This window comes from Monodon monoceros, unplaced genomic scaffold, assembly GCF_005190385.1.
Source record: "Monodon monoceros isolate NGI ecotype Baffin Bay Population unplaced genomic scaffold, NGI_Narwhal_1 Super_Scaffold_13, whole genome shotgun sequence".
Taxonomy (NCBI): domain Eukaryota; kingdom Metazoa; phylum Chordata; class Mammalia; order Artiodactyla; family Monodontidae; genus Monodon; species Monodon monoceros.
The window spans coordinates 11704660-11724741 of NW_021703769.1; the positions used below are offsets into that span (position 1 = coordinate 11704660).

The window sequence follows — 20082 nt, forward strand, 5'->3', positions numbered from 1 at the left end:
ATGGTTGCAGAAAAAACAGTCTACTTCTCATTTGAGAAAACAAGGCTCACCTCCACCAAATGGCCATAACAGCATGCTGTGTGCTGAGCTGTAATTCAGTAATTTAATAAGTAGCTAAGTGTCTACTGTTTATCAGATATTGTAGATGAAAAAAAAGAGTAAGACAGTCTGTACTCGTGAGGAGTTTACAGCCTGCTGGAAGAGATAGGCTCACATTTATAGGGGTCATGGTAAGAGTTTATCAGCTGGGAAAGAGTCAAGACAGTTCTGATCTTGGGGGTGGGATGATATCAGGAAAAGCCATGAAAAGAGCCATTAAAGCTTAGTATGAACAGGTGTCACCAGAAAGCATTCGTACAGAGGAGTGTGAAAATTGTCACACAGTTGCTCCAGAACGTTAAAATAGATGTGCCGAAGGGTGTAAATTTATTGTCAAAAAATTCCTTGCGTCTTAAAAAGAAAACCCAAACAGCTTTCTTTTTTTCTTCAATGTTTGTCACTGTGTACCCACATCTTGGGTCTTCATCTCTCTCTGTATAGTATGAGTATCCAACATTTTAAGTAGATCTGAAATGCAGAAATTTGTGATTCATACTAAGTCTTCAAACTGATAAAATTTTAATAAAATTCTAGGGATGTACCAGACTATACCATGATCATTGGCACCACCACTGAAGTGGAATATTGGAGGCCAATCATGTATGAGTTCAAGGTAAAGATTCAGATGAAAGGAATCAGCGAGCAGAGTGTGGTGATGACAGCTGTGGGTTCACAGGACTCCTGGGCATCCAGAACCTGGGAGATGATAGAACATATTTGTTAAAAACCTGGACTCTGGAAACAAAGACCTGTTGGGAAATCTTGGCTCCAAATAGTTACTTATATCCAGACCTCAGTCCCCTCATCTATAAAATGAGAGTAATGACCTACCTCTCGGTTTACTGTGAGGATGAAATGGGATAACGCAGAAGGTATTTAGAAAGGCACTGGCACATAGGGGACTCAAGAAATGCATTGCTTTTTACAGGAATCTGTCTCTTTATAAGCAGAATAAGTGGGTTCATTCTTTACGGAACACCTATTGTGCGGAACAGTGAACACTGATAATCTCTGATTTGGGGAGATCAGTTATTTTTCAGGTTCTGGTATTTCTCAGAAAATATTGGTCCAAAAAAGCCGTGCAGGTTTTTCAGATATTCTAGCATGGCAGAAATCAAACTTCAACATTCCTATGACATATTCTGTTCGTTGTTTCCCCTTGATTTTTATTATATCTCATTGGTGTATTTTATATATGGGGGCAGGAGGAGAGAGTGAGCAGCCTTCCTGTTTTCTTCTATTTATTCCTTTTCTACTTCTGTTCCCTTTATATGCTCTCCCTTTCCCCATCCTTTATTTTATTTTGAAATCATATGAACGTGAATGGGGTATAATCCTTGGTCCATTGATTTGTTCCATTGTTTTCCTGGAATGTACTTGACCCTGTTAGAAATCATACATTGTTTGGCCTGTAGGGGGTGTTCAGAACAAAGATGCCAGATGTGAGTCAATCCCGGGAAAGAACACCTACTCTGATGGGCCCACTGAACGCCAGGCCCACCTTTGCCTGCCCCTGCTGCAGCTCTCCCCGGCTGTGTATCAGTAGTACTGGCTTTATATCTTGATGTCTTTCACTCCACCTGCTTGCTCCAAGATTTGGCAGACAGGGCATTCCTCCTGCTGCTTCATGTAGAGCGAAAATACAGTCTTTGGTAAGATTTGGCACCCAGCTTGTAGTAACCAAATGGGATTCTATGTACAGCACCTTATTCAGTTCATCCAAAGAAGTTTCTCCCTTTAAGGAACTTGGGTCTGGATACTAAAATGCTCAGTCTTTTATCTGGAGCCCTGAAATTGAGTAGGGGTGTATTCACTTGTTTTGATTGATTCCTACTAGTTGGCCCACCTGAAATCTGATCCTGGACTGTTTCTTCCATGTCACGCCCCTAAGTATAGCACATAAAGCCCTTTGTGTTCCTGCGCCCCTCTGCTTTTCTAACTCCATCCCCACCCCACCGCGTCCTTGCATTTTGGCCATACATACCCTTCATTCCAGCCATACCCGACTGCTTTTAGTTCCTCAAATGTATTTTCTCCCTTTGTGCCCCTTCATTTGCTCTTCCCTTTCCTATTTCAGCGCTCTTCTTTCAAGACCATATCCTAGAGTCACCTCTTCTTGAGAGTATTTTCTGATCCCCCGCGTCACTATATGAGTTACAGCCACTCTCCTGTTCCCCCTTACAGACAGCACTGGCTACAGTCTCCTTGTCTGGCTCTCTGACTGAAGATAGTGACAAGATCTGTATCTTATTTATAATTATCATTTTATTCACAGAGTGAAGGGCACACAATAGGTGTATAATGAATGTTTACCTGGTTTGCCTTTCCCGTTTCTTCCTATAAAAATATGTGTATAAAATTTCACCTTATGTCTTGAACAGCCAGCATAACACACACACGTGCGTGCGCACACACACACACACACACACACACACACACACACTATTGCTCTTCGCCTTTTTCCAGTTAACAATATATCCTGGGAATTAGTTCATAGATTTTCCTCATTCTTTTTTTTTTTTTTTTTTTTTTTGGTAAATGTTATGGAAGTATAGCATACATATTAAAATGTGCACAAGTAGGTGAGCAGCTTGATGACTTTTTCCAAAATGAATATACCTATGAAACCAGTATCCAGGTCAAGAAATAAAAGATGACCAGAAGCCTCCTTTCCAACCCTCCTCCCCTGCCCCACAGATAACTCTTCCCTGGCTTCTGACACTACAGATTAGTCGTGCCTCTTCTGGGGCCCTGTGTACCTAGAATTACGCTATCTGTGCCCTTTGGTGTCTTTGTTCCATGTGATGTATGAGACTCATCCATGTGGTTGCATATAGTTGCAGTTTGTCTCTTCTGGTTGCTGTATAGGCTACACATTTTTAATCTGTTCTACTATAGATGGACGTCTGGGTTCTTGCCAGTTTGGAGCTATTTTGAATGGTTCCTCATTCTTTTGTGTAGCTTCATGGTACTCCATCCATGTGGATGTACAGTAATTTATTCAACCAGTCTCCTTTGGGTGACATTTAGTTTTTTTCCCCATTGTTTTCCTATTACAAATAATATTGCACAAGGTTTTGGATAAACTTGTGCGTTATATTAAGGAACATTAAAAAAACAAACAACTTCATGAGGAGTGAGAGTACCAGAGAACATTTTTAGGGAAAAGCTAATCTATTTGGCAGCTCTGCTCAGTTGGTGAAAAGGAATTGCTGAACTTTTCTTAAGAACAGTTTCGTGCAATGAAGCTGGTTAACTCAAAGCATTTTGAGTTCCTCTCATAAAGGAGAGAGAAAGGCTTGAAATCCCATATCCACGCCTTCTTGGGCACAGCTGAGTTTAGAGGTCTCCACTGTTCATTGTCCCGACTTAGATACCCATTTATTCGAGTGTTCACTGTGCATCTTCTGTGTTCCAGACACACTGTTCTAGCCACCAGGGGCATAGATCCTTGCCCTCATGGAGCTCACATTCTAGAGGGTGATAACAAGACAAATAAGAAAAGGTGTAATAGAAAAATAAAGCCGGGAGTGTCTGGGAGTTGGTGTTAAGACAGATTTTAGACAGTGGTCAGGAAAGGAATGGCTTTCTTTTTCTACTCCTTAATGCTGTTTTAGCTTACCAAGCCAGATGTAACAAACATTAAGGATACACATGTTTAGGTTAAAACAAATTGTGAACTCTTAAGTATATAGAATCTTCTAATTGTCATTTCCTCCTGGGTTCAGTTGTGTCAAATGATTCTGCTCCTAATCGGGAATGTCAGATTTCATTATCTAGTGAGGAATTTTTTATGAGTCAGAGTCATTTATTAATGTGTGTGTTCAAGTGAAAATCGTGTTACTTGATTCATAGGGATAGGGAGGCTGACTGGAATTCTGATGGAGAGAGGAGATGGTTGCCTTCCTGTTAGGAGGCCCGGTGCTTTGCTCCCGGAAACTCTCCAGTTAAAGCCATGGCCCAAGGCTGCTTACATTGGCATCTGGATGGAAATTTCCAATTATGTAAACCTTAATGGGGCTTATTTTTCTCAGCTAAGTTATGATCATAAGAGATGCCTCAATCTAGAAGCAGGGGCTGGATAATAATTACCATTTCTCGTGAAAGTGTAAAAAAGCTACTGGTAAGCCTGAATTTGTAGTAAATGTTATTTTAGCATTTATCACACTGCATTATACCTTCTTATTTTAATTGTGTCTATACCTTATTCTGTGTTGTCCTGCTCATCCTTGGCCCACAGTGGCCTAGAATTGTGTGTAAAAAAATAAAAAGCACACAGGAAAGTAGGGGCTCAGTAGGTACTTGTTGACACAATTAAGGATTTAACAACCATGTGCCAATTTAAATTTTTTTTATCTGTGATTCAGCTACAGTTGATCAGGAACACATTATTGGAAAGTACCATTTTTCAAAGAAACGTTCATCAAAGTGGTATGGAACACCTAACCTCACCTTGCTCTGTTTTTGACTTCACTAACCATGTGACCTTAGGTAAATGACTTCTGGAGGACTTTACATCTTTATCTTAAATAGGAAATCAAGATGATATCTACTTCACAAAGATGTGAATTTTAAATGAGATCATTTAGATTGAAAGCAGCGCACATATATACTTCCTAGTTTAGGCCAGAACCATGGGCTAAATTTAGTAACAAGACTTTTAATAGGGACACTTGTAAAGGTCCTACAGCTTGATCTCTATAACCAACTGCATGAGCACAGAACAGAGGAAGTGTAGCTTAGCAGCTAAAAAGATTGAGTATTTTGCCTCTAGCAAGCTTAATGTGAATCAGTAATATGGTGTGACTGCTGTTTACTAACAACACTCAGCAATTCTCGATTGATTATCTACCATGTAGTGGAAGTTTTAAATTCTATTAATAAAAATACCCAAAACAGAATTGCCCAAAGTGAGTTCTGCAGAGAATCACTTGATGCTACTAGTTATATTATGTGGGGGAAAAGGGGCTGTTTTGGGAAATGGTGGATTAGATTATTCAGCCTCTCCCCTGTAGGATTTCTTTGGCCTTGAGTTATTGTGCATTTGCATCTCCAAGAGGGGGCTTTAGTTGACAGCGCTTTGGTAACAGATGGAATAGGGCTGCTGGTAGTTCTGCTTGTTTCTGGGCCCATCAGACTGCACCTGGACCACTGTCAGCCTGGGCACCACTCTTTGTCAAAGTGTAGACCACTGGGTGCATATTCAGAGGACAGCAGCCAGGATGGGGAGGGAAGGTGTGGTGATGGCAAGGGCAGGGGGCTCACAGAGGAAGTGGGGCTATCTAGCATGGGGTTGCAGGAGGAGGTTAGGTGGGGTAGAGGTGAGGGTGGGGGGAGGTTGAAAATGCCTGTCTTCCAATATCTGAAGTGTGGGAAAGGGACTTTACTGTTCTGTCAAGGGGCAGGTTGAGAACCAGTGGGTAAATGTGGCTGGAAAACATTTTGGACCCAACCCAAAGTAGAATTTTCTTTGAAGATGGCTTTATTTTACTTACTGATTCTGTGTTCTTGGAAGGCATAGTTTTTGGGTGGTGTATGAGGAGGTATTGAAAAGTGTTCTTTAAAATCCCATCCAACCCCGAGTCTGAATTTGTGATTATTTTCTTTTGTTTGGTAAAATTTATGTCTTCAGCCTTTTGTTTTTTCAGCCTTGTGCTCATTCCTGTGGATAATTAGAAAAAGCATTGATAATACGTGGTTTGTGTGAATTTGTTAATTGAATGACAAGACTAACACACGAGACAGTTGTTAGCAAACTAAGACAAAATGTAAACAAAAGGCAAAATTTTGACAATCTTTAACAGTACCACAGAAATTCTAGAAGGGGAAGACTGGAGAATTATATAAACTGGGGTTTGAAGGATTAATGAGATTTGGACGGCAGAAAGGAGAGCAGAAGCATTGCAGATCAACAGAAGCCCAGGCATGCAGGAAAGAGACGTAGAAGGCTTTTGAGGAGCAGTGTGGCTAAATCTGTAATTAAGAAAGATCCACTGGGCTTCCCTGGTAGCGCAGTGGTTGAGAGTACGCCTGCCGATGCAGGGGACACGGGTTCGTGCCCCGGTCCGGGAAGATCCCACATGCCGCGGAGCAGCTGGGCCCATGAGCCATGGCCGCTGAGCCTGCGCGTCCTTAGCCTGTGCTCCGCAACGGGAGAGGCCACAACAGTGAGAGGCCCGCGTACCACAAAAAAAAAAAAAAAGAAAAAGAACAAAAAAACAGAAAAGGAAAAAAAAAACAGAAAAGAAAGATCCACCTGGCAGCTTTGTGTAGGAGATAAAGACTTGAGAGCTATCTCCTTAAGAGCAATCATTTAAGTCATGTGGGTGTGTGAAATCTTTGAGGGACAGGTTGTGGCTAGAATATGGATGAGCAAGTTCTTAATCTCAGTGGTTAGAGCGTAGGTCCACCTGGTTCAAATCCATCCCTCAGTGACCTTGGTGAAGCAGGGTGGAGAAACTGAAGCCTAGAAGTTGACTCTAAGTTGGATAGTATTACTTGCCTCTTAGGTTATGAGGATTAAACGAGATAAAGAATTAGGTAATTAAGTGCTCAATAAATGTTACTCACTATTATTTATTAGGTAGCTGAAGTCTCCCTCGAGCCTTGGTTCTGGAAGTGTGGTCCTCTGACCAGCCACACTGGTATCACCTGTGAGCTTGTTACAAGTGCAAATTCATGGGCCCCACTCAGACTTACTGAATCAGGGTCTCTGGGGGTGGGAGGCTTCAGAAAGCTCTCCAGGCAATAGGCAGGGAAAGGTTTGAGAACTGCCCTAGAGGAATCCTACAGAACTAAGAAAGGGAGGGAATTTTTAAAAGAGGGGCTAACAACAGTGCCCTTTACAGTGTAGAAGATAAGAAGCTCAGAGAAGATGAAATTCGGGAGAAAAGAGATAGTGTATTTTTTGCAGTGCCTAACTGACAGCTTTACACACAATGTTCAATAAATATTTGTCTCTGTATTATTGAAGACAACTGGTTTAAGTAGTATGTTGGGGATAGAAGGAAGATTTAATATAGTATGTATAATATACATAAGTCTAAGTGATTAAAAAATATAGTACAGAACCATATTAGAAATATGATATTGGAAGAAGTTTAAATCTTAGGCTTAACTACCTACCTACCTACTATGACCGGGCACAGTGCTCTCTGCTGTAAATAGAAAATGAGATGCTACTGTTGTTTTCAGAGGCTTCACAGCATGGTACTTTCTTTAAGGATTTGAAGCTAATTTTTTTTCCTGTAACTTTTTCTTGCTACAGAGAGTAAACACTGTATCTGATCTATTCTCAGCCAGTGCCAGGAGTTAAGCATGCAGTTGTCTTCCAGTCACAGCCGGGCCTAATCTGAACCTGCTCACTCATTTCTAAAAGCATTCTGAACAGTGATTTCTTTTGTTAATTATTTTACGGCTCTGGATTTATCTTAGAGATGATTAGAAATCTTTTGAAAGAGTTTATGTCCCCGTTTAATGTGGGCCACCTGATGTTTTCCACATTGAGAGTTGTGCCATTTGATTTGTCCCTGTCCCCACCCCCATCACAAGTACAAGCACCACACACAATAGCTTGAAATAAAATAAATAGACTTCTAAGCCTCATCCATTTAGTCGTTATTTACTGCCCATTATGTGCAGGACACTGTGATAATAATGATGAGACAGTGTCCACAAAATATGTCTTGCTGAAGAACCAGGACCGCCCAAGGCTCTGTGTATTGAGTCTGGAGGAGTGGCCCAGCCTCTCTGCTGCATACCTGCCTGGGGCCTGGTTAGAGGTCAGTCAAGTGTTCAGATGATCCCTAGCACACGCCAGAGTTTAGACTTATAAATGTGCCACCCCTGAGATCGTTTTCCAAAGATGACGATGATTGGGCAGTTAATATTGTTAAGAATATGGGGTTTTTTTGTTTCGCTTTGTTTTTATTGAGATATAACTTGCATATAACATTATTTTAGTTTCAGGTGCACAACATAATGATTGGATATTTGTATGTATCGTGAAGGGAATATGTTTTAACTGACACTTGGACCAAGCCCCCTGCTCCTTTCCCATTGCTTTGAACTTTGGGGCTGAGGTGGGTGGGTAGTGAAGACTGCTAACATTCTTCCGTTATTTTCTTCTTCTCTCCAAATAAAGCAAAGAAAAATAGCTGGAACCTTCATCACCACTTTCGAAAGATAGCCAGGACCAGACCTACATCTAAGTGTTTCCAGAAGGCAGGGCAATTGGTGGTTTCCTTTCTCTGAGAATAGCGATTGAGTATTGAGAATGTGAACTTAAAGAGAGCGGAGATCTTTTTCAGAATGTTTTAACTGATCCATAGAGGTCTTTCTGATCATAACAGTGCTAGAATACAGCTTGGGTATTTGAAGACCAGGTAGAATATAATTTTTTTTTCATTTATGGTTTTTCTAAAACTGCTGAATATGGACAGAAATACCCCTAAGTTCTGCTAGCTACCCAAGGAATATTGGTGTCCTGAAAACGTAGAACCCAGTATGGAAAATAGAAGTTACAGCATTTGTAGGGTTTTAGAGCTGAAAGAGGTTTCAAAAAGAAAAGGGGATAAAAAAGAAAGAAACCCAAAGTTATGTGAGGTTTTCTGTGTGTTTTATGTTACTGATTGCTTTTGAATTAACCTCTTTTCCCTCCCCGTCTGTTTCCTGCAGTGAACACCTACCTCTTCATGATGCAGGCTCAAGGCATTCTCATCCGGGACAACATGAGAACTATCGGCGCTCAGGTTTACGAGCAGGTGGTTCGGAGCGCTTATGCCAAGAGGAACAGCAGCGTGAATGACTCAGGTATATTTTTAGTAAAGAGGTGGTCTGCTCAGAGGGCCTCCTCCTAGGAGTTCAGCTAAGCGGTAATGATGGACCCAGGAGTGAACATTTCTGCCTCAATCTTTGGAACTTTTACCTGTAACTTTTATTATCTTATAAGCACTAAGTATATAAAGAGGGGAAAAGAACATCGAGGTTAGGTGGCTTTGCCTGACATTATATTGTAAGAACTTGTTCCCGAATCATGGTTTTCACTTTAACTACTTTTACAAAAGACTGTACATAGCAAGTTCTTCACCTTTGAGAGGAGGCTGTCTTTTTTATGCCTCTCTTTTTAACTCTTCCAAAAAGTGAACAGAGGAAGTATTTCCAGATGGTTAAATGGGTCTGTCGTGAAGCCTCTCCAGTCTCCAGCCAGGGATGGTTTTTATTTAGAAAATAGATTCTGAGATTTCATTTTGCTTCGCATTCATGATTTGCCACTTATTTCTTTAACTGAGGACTAATGTGCTTCCCCTGTGGCTTCTTAGTGATTTCACTCAAGCCTAGTATTATAAAATATGTATATTTTTAAAAATATTCTTTCCTCCAAATCAATCCTTTTTTCTTCTCTAGTAAGTTCTAAGATTGTCCAGAGCTCACCGTAGAATGTGAAATTGCTTTGCAACCGTTGCAAGTGAGAATTATTCTGGGGTGTTGGGATATCAAGAGAAAGCATTGCCTCTGAAAGGGAAGTTAAATCCTGAGAAGAACTGACCATGCCCTAATTTATCAGTCTGTCCTGCTGGCCAGTTTAGCAGCAACCAAGCACTACAGTTAGCAAACCCATAAGCTTTGGTACTTACTTCCTTTCTTCTTGTTCGCAAAGAGCGAACGATCAACTTTTCAGAGCTTCTCAGCCAAATTGTGGCCTCACGGGACAAACTGCCTGAGCTCTGTACCGTACCTGGAAGAGGAGTCCCTGCAGCTCCTGAAGTCAAGGGAGAAGGCCAAGCAGATTTTTGTTTCCTAATTCATCCTGTGTGGTGTTCGGTTTAACAGATGATCCCACACACATTGTCTCACTTGACTCGGATATGGCTCCATCGGGTAGGCAGGATTTTGTTACTTCCATTTTTCACATGTACAGGTAATCTTGGGGGTGTTGGAGTGGCTTGGTCATGTGACTTTCCCTAAACCCCGCCCGAACCTGCTTCTAGTTGGGTGATAAAACTCGGGAATACTTTGACCGCCATTCAGAGCTCTTTCCCCTGTATCACTCCAGATAAAGGAGCATGTGTGCTGTCATGACCTTTACCCAGTCCACGTGTTCATGCCTCTCCAAGGTTAGAGGTTGCTGGGGCTTCTCTCTGGGCCATTGGCGAGATAACCTGTTTTCTCTCAAAGTTAGAGGGTGCGCGGCGGCAGGTCTCCATCCCTGCACCACTGCTGGTCTTGCAACACAGGTCATGCTAATTCCCTGAGGGGTTATTGTCCCTGGAAGTTGAGCAGAGAGTGAGTTGCGCCCTTGGAAGGCCTATCCAGGGACCCATTGTTACTTGAATTTGCATGTGTTTAGCCTCAAATCATCATACTCTAAAATAATTCTTCCCAGCATCCCTCTGGTTGGACTAGTTAATCATTCATTTTGTGTTTAATGTGTCTCTCTTCCTCATAAATCAGAAGTCTTTGCTGTCGGGGCCTGCTTATCATGGGGTAGATGATTTTTTTTTTAACTTGGAATCTTTATTCTTGATGATTTTGTAATAGGCTTATCCTTAGTTTGGTTAAGCAAACTCTAACTTGGCTATGAGAACTCTTTCAAATTTGCTAAAGGAACTATGATGATAAAATTATACAGCAAATTGGGAAAAATACCCGTGAAATAACACAACTTTTTATAAAATTGTGAGGTTTCAATTCCAGTAACCCATAAGACAGGGCCTAAAGCCAATTCATAGTCACATCATTCCAGAATGAGGGGCTATTGCCAGAAACTTTTTATGGGGTGGGAGAAGGAATAAAAGATGGTCAGTGCTGATAAATACAGGTTTAATGATACAGTGCTCTCCACAGACAGCTACAGAGACTATAAACTATTATCCAGAAACTTACAACCATACAACACAGATCACTTAGCCAGATCTAAAATAAACTGGCTTCTTGTAAATACTACAGCCCTTCTTCCATCCAAAAATGACCCTAATCTCACATGAAAACAGTTACTGTAGGGGAATCAGAAACCCAGCTTTGTGGCCCAAAGTAAAAGCCAAAGGAAAAATAGCGATTCAGTGGCTAGCTGGTGAAAATGGGAGATCTGGTGCCCTTCACTGTGCTGCTTTGCTCTTCTTCCTCTTTTTGTCCCCCTTCTCCAGTCCATCCATGTTAGCTCTCAGTAGGCTTGAACAAGCCATCTGAAACTGAATCATTTCTTCGGAGCTCACCACAGTGCTGATCTTCCTTTTCCCATCAGTAGCTCTTAACGGACACTTGTCATCTGAGGGCTCAAAGCCCTCCACAGAACCCTTCCTTGGAACGGGTTTATTAGTTCTACCATCATCTGCTCGCTCTCCAGTGGCACCATCCTGGCGCTGCTGGCTCCGCTCCGTCGGCATAAACGCCCTGGGGTAGATGATTTGCTTGCATTATCTCATAGGCTCCTCACAAGAACTCAGTAAGATAACGACTGTGTCCCCCTTTCAGGGATGAAGGGGTCGGAGTTATAGGACTCTCTGCAGCAGTGGGATTGGGACTTGCTGACCTCTGAACCCCAGCAGCGCTCCTCATTGCCTGTGTTGCCTTTGTACTACCCCTGGTACCTGGTACACTGCCTAGCACATAGGAGGCATAGAGTAAATGATTTTTGAGTGTGTGAGTGGATAGATTTAACAAGAAAACACATTTTAAGTGTTGTAACCTAGTTCTGAGATTACCATCTTGATTGGCTTTTATTTTATTGGCACATCCTTGGTGAGTAAGCGTTGAAGAGGAAACATCATTTCATTGGAAGTTATCCAGTAAAAACCAACTATTTTTATTCATTTCAAAGTAATTTTCTGCCTAGCACAGTCAGAAAGAGCATTTGGGGCCTAAAGCTGCTGAGATAGCCAGATGACCACCACCGCTGACCCCGGCCACTCCCGCCAGGAGCACCGTGGGTTTGGTAAGAGTAGCCTGGACTGAGGTAGTTCATGAACTGTGTTGCCCCGCTCTGGAAGAAAAGTGCTGTGGCACACACCCATGTTCAAAGGCCTTCAGGAGGCCAAGGGTAGCTAAAAAGCTAGTGTATCGTTTAAGTAATGCTAGCTTTCTTTATCCTTGAAAGCTAAAATGGCTACTGCCTAAAAAGAAAGTACTTTGAGGGACCAGGACTGTGACCTGGAATTAAGCCTGAAATAATGACCTGGAGAAACTTCTTGTCACTGAAAGCCTTTGGTATGTGAAATTGTGAGTCCTGTAAAATTTACCCAGAGCACCGGGGGGAGACACTCAAGAGAATATTGGCATCAGAAGAGAATCCCTGGGTTCATCCAGTCCAGCCACTTAGTTTGTATATTTGAGGTGAGTGGTTGGGTGGCCTGGCGTTTCTCATTCTTAAGTACGAATTTCCAGGTGTCGTTCTACGCAGTCACTTTTACCCAGAGGGAGATTTCTTCCCTCTGTATTCACGTGCACGTGCACACAAACCTCCCCGTGCTGATGGCCTCAGTCCCCTTCTGGTCACATACTCAGGGAAGTATCCTGTTGCCCACATCCTTCAAAACAGGTCTGTTGTCATAGGCAAATAAAATGAACAGAGTCACTGCCACTACGTTTCATACTTTATTCCGTGAGGTCGATGTTCTTTCTTAACCTCTTTCTCTCTGGCTTTTGCCTGCTCAGCCCATAGTTGTCTTTTCGTCTCCTCTCCCAGCAGGTGGTCAGCCTTCAGCGAGCTAACTCTCGAAGAATGCAAATTCTTTATATTTTACAAATGCTTGTCCTGATGGCATCTTTCTAATATATGTATATTTCCACTTTTTTTCAGTCAGAGAGGCAAGGGTTTGACCTTTTCTCAAATGGGAGGAGAAAGTAGTGATTCTTCCTGGAATCTGTTAGTCAGCACTTTTCAGTCCCCGCTCAGCTGGATTTGGTAATTTGAGGGAGAAAGCAGAATTTTCCCACCACCGTGGACTGGGGTAGCCGTGTCAACCTGGAAGCACACTGGACTCCCCTGGGCAGCTTTACAAGATGCTGATGGCTGCCCCCACCCCCGACCCCCAGAGGGTCTTATTTAATTAGTCTGGGGTATATCCTGGGCATAAGGATTTTTAAAAAGCTTCCTAGATGATTCTAGTATGCAGCCAAGGCTGCTGAACCACTGATGTAAAGCAAAGTTGACCGAGCAGGCCATTTGAATCTGCAGGTAGGAAGGATGTCTGTTGTGGTCCCATGTTATAAATGTAAAAGCAGCTGCCTTCTTTGCCGTCTACCTCCCTTGCTGGAAGAACATGTCCTGATTCGAAATGGATTAGATTTAAATTAAAAAGTAAAACCGTGACCATAGAAATTCAGCAGGCTGGCTTTTTCTCTCAGCAGTTCCGTCATTCAGTAGGGTCGTGCTTTAGAAGACTAAGAAATGGGTGTTTGGGGCTTCCCTGGTGGCGCAGTGGGGACGCGGGTTCGTGCCCCGGTCTGGGAGGATCCCACATGCCGCGGAGCGGCTGGGCCCGTGAGCCATGGCCGCTGGGCCTGCACGTCCGGAGCCTGTGTTCCGCGACAGGAGAGGCCACAGCAGTGAGAGGCCCATGTACTGCAAAAAAAAAAAAAAGAGAAATGGGTGTTTGGAACCCCTGAAGAGAGTATGCAGTATAGTCCTCCCATTTCTAGGCAGCTGGAGGAGAGCTAGGACTCCACAATAACCAGGCACAGCTTTACCAGGTCGTGAGCAATTAATTTCCCCTGCCGCTTCCAGTTTAAAAGGCTTCTACTACTAGTGGAAAGGTAGATTTTGTTTAAATTTTTATGTAAAGAATTTAAAATTAGAAATGAGGAAATTAGTGTTTGTTGGGGGTGGGTGTTCTCCACGGTGTAGAGCAAGGTTATGGAGGACTTTCATTTAGGAGTTGTGTGTTTCAGGTTTTCTTTTTTAAAAATGACATTATTAATTTAGTAACCAGAAGAAAAGAATAAGTGGTGTTTTGTTTCATGCTAGCTGCTAACGAAACAGGAGGGAAGGGGGCAGGGCACAACCTTTAAAAGAATGACATAGCCCTTGGGATATGACATAAACTGGTTAGAACCAACTAGGTCCAAGATGGCGGAAGATTCGACTTCCAGTAGACCTTGAGCCTCATAATATACTCTCCGTAATACATTAGCTAAATGACACACCCACAGGCGCATGACAGTTCCGAGGCTGACCGTAAAAGGTCAAAAATTAGGCGGTGGCCCAATTCCTGGAAATTCTGCCCCTTCCCCCCAAAAGTTGGAATTATCCTCCCACTAGTTAGCCTATGAAGTTACCTGGCTCAGAAAGACTAACAACAACCCCATATTTCGAGTCCTCGCACCTTCTGAGATGGTCCACACTCTGTCTGTGGTGTGTGTTTCTACCAAGGCCATTCTCGCCTTTTGCAATGAACTGCATTCTTCTGCCTATGGAATGTGTATCTCTAAACAAATCCACTTCTTACCTATCACTTTGTCTGTCACTGAATTTGAATTTCTGTGCTGAGACATAACCTGAGCTTCAGTAAGTCCTGAGACCAGGTGTGTGATGTCTGTTAAAAGACAGTAGGTTCATGGGACTTCCTGGTGGTCCAGTGGTTAAGACTCCACGCTTCCAATGCAGGGGGTGCGGGTTCGATCCCTGGTCAGGGAACTAAGATCCCACATGCTATGGGCGTGGCCAAAAAAAAAAAGACAAAAGACAGTGGGTTCAGGTCCCAATCTGGGTTGTACAGTTTCACTACCAGGCCTATTATATATATATCAGTGTTGGAAGGAAGTAGAAAGGAATTTATCTGTGTCCCCAAACAGACCCCCAAAGTAGGATCATTAAGGTTAGACGGTGTCTTGTCTCCTCTCCCACATGTTTTTTTAACTTCTTGTTCCCTACTTAGGTTGTAGCTCTAAGGCTTGGTTCTGTCTTTGCCCAGAATTATTATTCTGTTTTTGTTGATTTGCTTATGAAAATGCCTGTTGTAATACTTCTGGGAATTTCTTTGCCTAATTACTGTGATGCCGTTTCTTTTTTTTTTTCCCTTAAAAAGTATGTATGTATGTATTTATTTCACACACACACACTGTATTTTATTTTTACAAGAGATAAATAAACTGACACCAAGCATTGTAAATGGATGACCACAACAGAAGCAACAATGATTGCAATTACCAAACACGAAACACACTCACACTATGTCATCATATTGACATTCAGTCCAGGAATCCTCCACTGTAACAGCGCCTTTACTTTGCAGTGAAAATTGATCTGTATATTTGACATGGGACTGAGTGAGCTGATGAGGATGACTATAATTTTTGTGATGCCGTTTCTAACCAGCTTCTCCCTCCACACATGCGCACATCACAGACATACACGTTTTCTAGAACACATGAAAACTGCTAATTTTTTTCTTAAAAAGAATCATTTTATGTACAAAAAAAATATGTGTGTGTATATATATGTATACAATTAAGCAAAATGAGAATCACCCAGAGTAATGATTAGCATTGGAGGTTCTTGGCTTAGCTTTTTGAAATGTTAATACCTTCAGAAAGGGCTGGACTTAGGATGGATTTACATGTGTGAACTGAGGACTTTGGGCTAATTTCTGTGTAAATGTAATTTTACCTTTAGTGTTCATGCTGACTTGGTTTATGTCTTTATATAAATGCAAGCTTATTGTTTTTCAGGAAAGCTGAAACTAAAAAGGACAGAGCATTCTGTCCCTTTCCTGCCCTGTTAAGAGACTTAAAAATTATTGTATTTACGAGATGATATGAAACCTATTATATATATATGAATCCTTGTATTCAGCCATATTTATAATAAATACTCATAATATAAAAAAAAAGAGACTTCAAATTCTCTTCAAGTTGCCTCTCATTGAGTTTCGTCCTCCGAGTACTTGTAGAATAGGCAGCCATGTGTCTGTATAAAAGGACTCACTGTATTAGCCATTTGATTCTTGGAAGCCTTTTCGTAGTGCTTTTTAAAAACTATCCATGTTGAAGATTCTAGAATTCCAGGGTGCAAAGTGAATGTGAATAGGAAGTTTTAATTTTCATAGAATCAGCATGAATCCAAAAGGACTGGAGAAAGAGATTTTCATACTCTGAAAAAATAGTGCAGTGTAATGGAAAGAGTTCAGTCGGGTCTCTGTTACGTACTAGCCAGGTCTCCTTGTACGAGTTGTGTATACGGTGCCTCACTTTCTTTATCTGTCAAAAGATAAAGAGTTTGGAGGACCCCCTTCATACCTCCCCCTAGGAAAAAGGCCTCTGCTTTACTCTTTAACACGTCACTAAAATGACAGTAGATTGTGTGTGTTTGTGTGTGTGTGTGTGTGTGTTTAATGGCATAAACCCCTGAAAATGAGAACAAGAAAGGAGACCACAGCAAAAAATTTTGGAAGTTGGAAAGCAGATGGACCAGTGATAAAGGACTTAATGGACCCAAGAAAACTGACTGCTAATGTGGCAGCAAGGAAAGCCAGCAACCACTGCAGTTTATACCCCAGAATCCCTCAGAAGCTCAGGAATCAGCAACATCAAGTACTTTTGGAGATAAAAATAAAGGTGGCAACTAAGATAAAGGTTGGTTGAAAGCTGTTTAAAAAGCAGTCAGATACCCAGATTCCTTCCCCCCGTCCTGGCAAAGTACTAGAGACTTGATAACCTCCAGAGATGGTAAAATAGAGGGTCCTTCAACTGGGGGGACCTGGCTTGGTTTAGGGTACCCTAGCCTTTTCCTCTTCCTCAGTTTTAGGGTGCTTGCAGCAAAGAGCATATGATTCTGGCAGGAGATTAGAATAGACTTCTCTGGGGAGCCTGACTGGACCAAGACGAAAGACCCAAAGATATTGACACTGGAGGTTTCCAAACCAAACTTTTGGCCAGAACACCCTCCAGTGAAGAACCTCAGTCCAGACCCTTCCAGTTAGCTTTCGCTCCCCACTCTTAAATATTAGCAGATGGCCAAGGATCACTGTGCCAGAGACCAAACAAATAAGAAGCAGCAAATTGAAAGAAACAGAATATGCTGGGAGGAAAAAACTTAACTATCACATATGTTCTCAAGGGTCAGAGGAAAAGGATTGCAAACATGGAACAAGACATTGGAAAAAAAAATGAACATTCAGAAAATTAAAGGGACACTTTGAAATAAAAACTCTAACAGCAGAAAATGATAATTAAAAGAAGGACTGGGTAAAATTGAGGAAATCTCTCAAGGTAGAGCAGAAGAATAGCAAGATGGAAAGTCAGTTAGAAAAGATGAGAAAATTATAGGGCCAGGAAGTCCAACATCTGAGTCCTATTTTCTGTTCTCCAGAAAGATAGCACAATACAGAAGGGAGGAAATCATCATCACAGTAATACCTCCTCCTCACCCCAAAATTTTAGAACAGAAAATGAATTTCCAAACTTTAAAAGCCCACCAAAAGGTCAACACGGTGGGCTAGGCACACCAGTATGAAATTTCCTGAAGAGAAAGTTCTTTACACTTCCAGAAAGAAATTACTTCACCTTTTACAAAGATAAAGAATGGGAATGGCTTCGGACTTAACAGGCACAGGGGAATCTAGAAGGCAGTGGGAAAGCACCTTTACAATTATTTCCAGCCTTGAATTCTATAAAACCAACCAACCGTGTATCAAGTGAGGAAGAATGAAAATAATCAGCTATACAGGGCTTCAAAATCACTGCCCTTTCCCCCTTCTTAGGAAGCCACTGGAAGAATGTGCTCTACCAAGTGAGAACAAGGGAGAAGCTGAACTTAGGAAAACTGAGGTTCGATACTATAGGAAGATGAAGGGACTCCCCAGGACACTGAGGAAGGGAGATCCCAGAGTAGCATGTGCACATCAGGCTCCCAGGAAAGCCTGTCCAAACTGAAGTGGATCGGGAGGTGCTGGACCTTCTTAAGGAAGAGGAAATTGAGGGAAGACCTGATGCCTGTGTCTTCAGGGGAAATGAAGTGGCAAAGGGCATGACGTCAGGCTGTCATCATTTCACATAAAACTAAGCAAACAGGAAAACAAGACAGTCGCTCCAGGAAAAAATAATTATGCAGGAAAGGAAAAGTAATCATAACTTTCCACATTTCTCAGCTACAGCGAGTATTTTTCGAATCGTCATAATATAAATACTGAAGGTTGCCCTAACCACGATTATCATATTTGACTGGAGGGAGACTGGAGGATGGAAAGCGTATGTGTGTGGCGGGGGCAGGGGAGGGAGGGAGCGCAGTCTTCAGCTCCCGCAGTGAGAAGTCAACAGATGGACCTAAAACCGAAGCATCGAGATTGGGTGTGCAGGCTGATGGAGATAAATACTGAGGTAGTAGGCGAGGAAGTGAGAGCGGTTCCTTTAGAGAAAGACATGGGAGGGGGCCCTGTGTTTTTTTTTTTTAATTACGTTGTAAGGTTATTTGACTGTGAACTGCCTGCATATAAAGCTATAACAACAGTAAGAATAGAAACACTGGTAAACTAGCATCATCTGGTTAACATTTTTATTGACAGGTTCAGATTTTAGCTGAAGAGCTAGGCCAGCGGCCTGCCTCCCCAAAAGATGATATCTAAGAAAAATACTCCTTTGGTAGGCATCGAAGAGTTGCAGGAGTGATGACATGCACCAGTCTGAGTTGCCTTTTTTTTCTTACCTCTCTAGATTATCCTCTTGACTTGAACCACAGCGAAACCTTCCTACAAACCACAACTTTTCTTCCTGAAGACTTCACCTACTTTGCAAACCATACCTGTCCCGAAAGGCTCCCTTCCATGAGTGAGTAGAGCTCTTGCTTATCTTCCTCTGCTTTTAAAACTGATGCCTTCTTATTTGAGTAAACTAAAAGGGAGAGTGTTCTTGAGCTGTCGATATGTCTACTTACACAGAGATTGTAAACGCCTCCCGGCCGTTGGGAACAGGGATTCTGAAAGTTACTTGTGCCCTGGCTCCTCTTCAGCGCTTCTGTAGGGTGGCCTGTGTTCCTGGTGCCATTTTCTACCACATTTTTCACTTTGCTTTACACATGCCCCCCTCCTTTGTAACTCGGGGTCTGTTAAGATGTCCTAGAGAAAGTGTAGGCAACCACCTTTGTCTTTTAGTATAAATCTCACACTGATTATATGACTTGCTCGCTATGAGGGAAGTTATTTTCTTAACAAAGTGCTAGTTTAGGAAATTCTTGGATCTTTTCTTTCTCTTCCTTTTCCTTCTTCCTCTCCCCTTCCTCTTCCCCTTTCCTTTCCTTTCCTTCTTAGAATCTCATGTATAATCTGAAGCAATGACAATGTACTGTTACACCTTTTCTGTACTTTGGGGCTTCTTGGACAGTCCTCTTCTGGACTTGAGTCCGAGACGATGAGAGTTCTGAGTTTGGACGTGACCAGTCGGGGTCACTGATCAATGAATTGGGATAGTGTGTCTATACATGCCTCAGGAGCACACAGCGACGGTGCCAAGCTCAGCTACTTTTCTCCTTCCATTTTCAGAAGTTCAGCTGCTGTACACCCTTGGCAGAAGCAGAACTCAAAGGCTCAATTTCTTGATTTGCTGCTTTACACAGTAATAGTAATAGTGATTTGCTGAAATGCAATGAGTTGGAAAGCAGAGGAAGGGACCCCCATCCCTGTTAAAAACACAACCCACTGAAAAAGCACTGAACTGCTCCAGAGATTACAACCCTGAACATAGGAATAAGACTCTACCATTTTCTGGCCTCTTAATTATTATTTTTTTCCCTCCTCTGTTCAGAGGGCCCCATAGCCATAAACATGAGTGAAATTGGAATGGATGCCATCCATGAACTCTTCTCTAAAGACCCAACCATCAAGCTCGGAGGTCACTGGAAGCCATCGGATTGCATTCCTCGATGGAAGGTAGGGGGTGAGGTCAGACCCCAAGTGCTGGAAGCCTACCTGCCATCATCTGAATCACCATGGGTTTCACTCTGACCTTTTGTAATTTGCACCCTACTTACTACTTAATGCAAAATATTTGCATTTG

The 20082-nt window shown here is 42.2% G+C and overlaps 1 protein-coding gene across 2 annotated transcripts in view; it reads left to right on the forward strand.

Moving 5' to 3' along the window:
* B4GALT5 (beta-1,4-galactosyltransferase 5) overlaps nt 1-20082 on the forward strand; it is a 152176-nt gene that overhangs the window by 124800 nt on the left and 7294 nt on the right. For both annotated transcript variants that reach the window (XM_029220486.1, XM_029220485.1), the window contains 3 exons: nt 8776-8910; nt 18745-18858; nt 19831-19955. In XM_029220486.1, the coding sequence (XP_029076319.1) occupies nt 8793-8910; nt 18745-18858; nt 19831-19955 (357 nt within the window). In that variant the 5' untranslated portion in view covers nt 8776-8792. The remainder of the gene's footprint in view (nt 1-8775; nt 8911-18744; nt 18859-19830; nt 19956-20082) is intronic.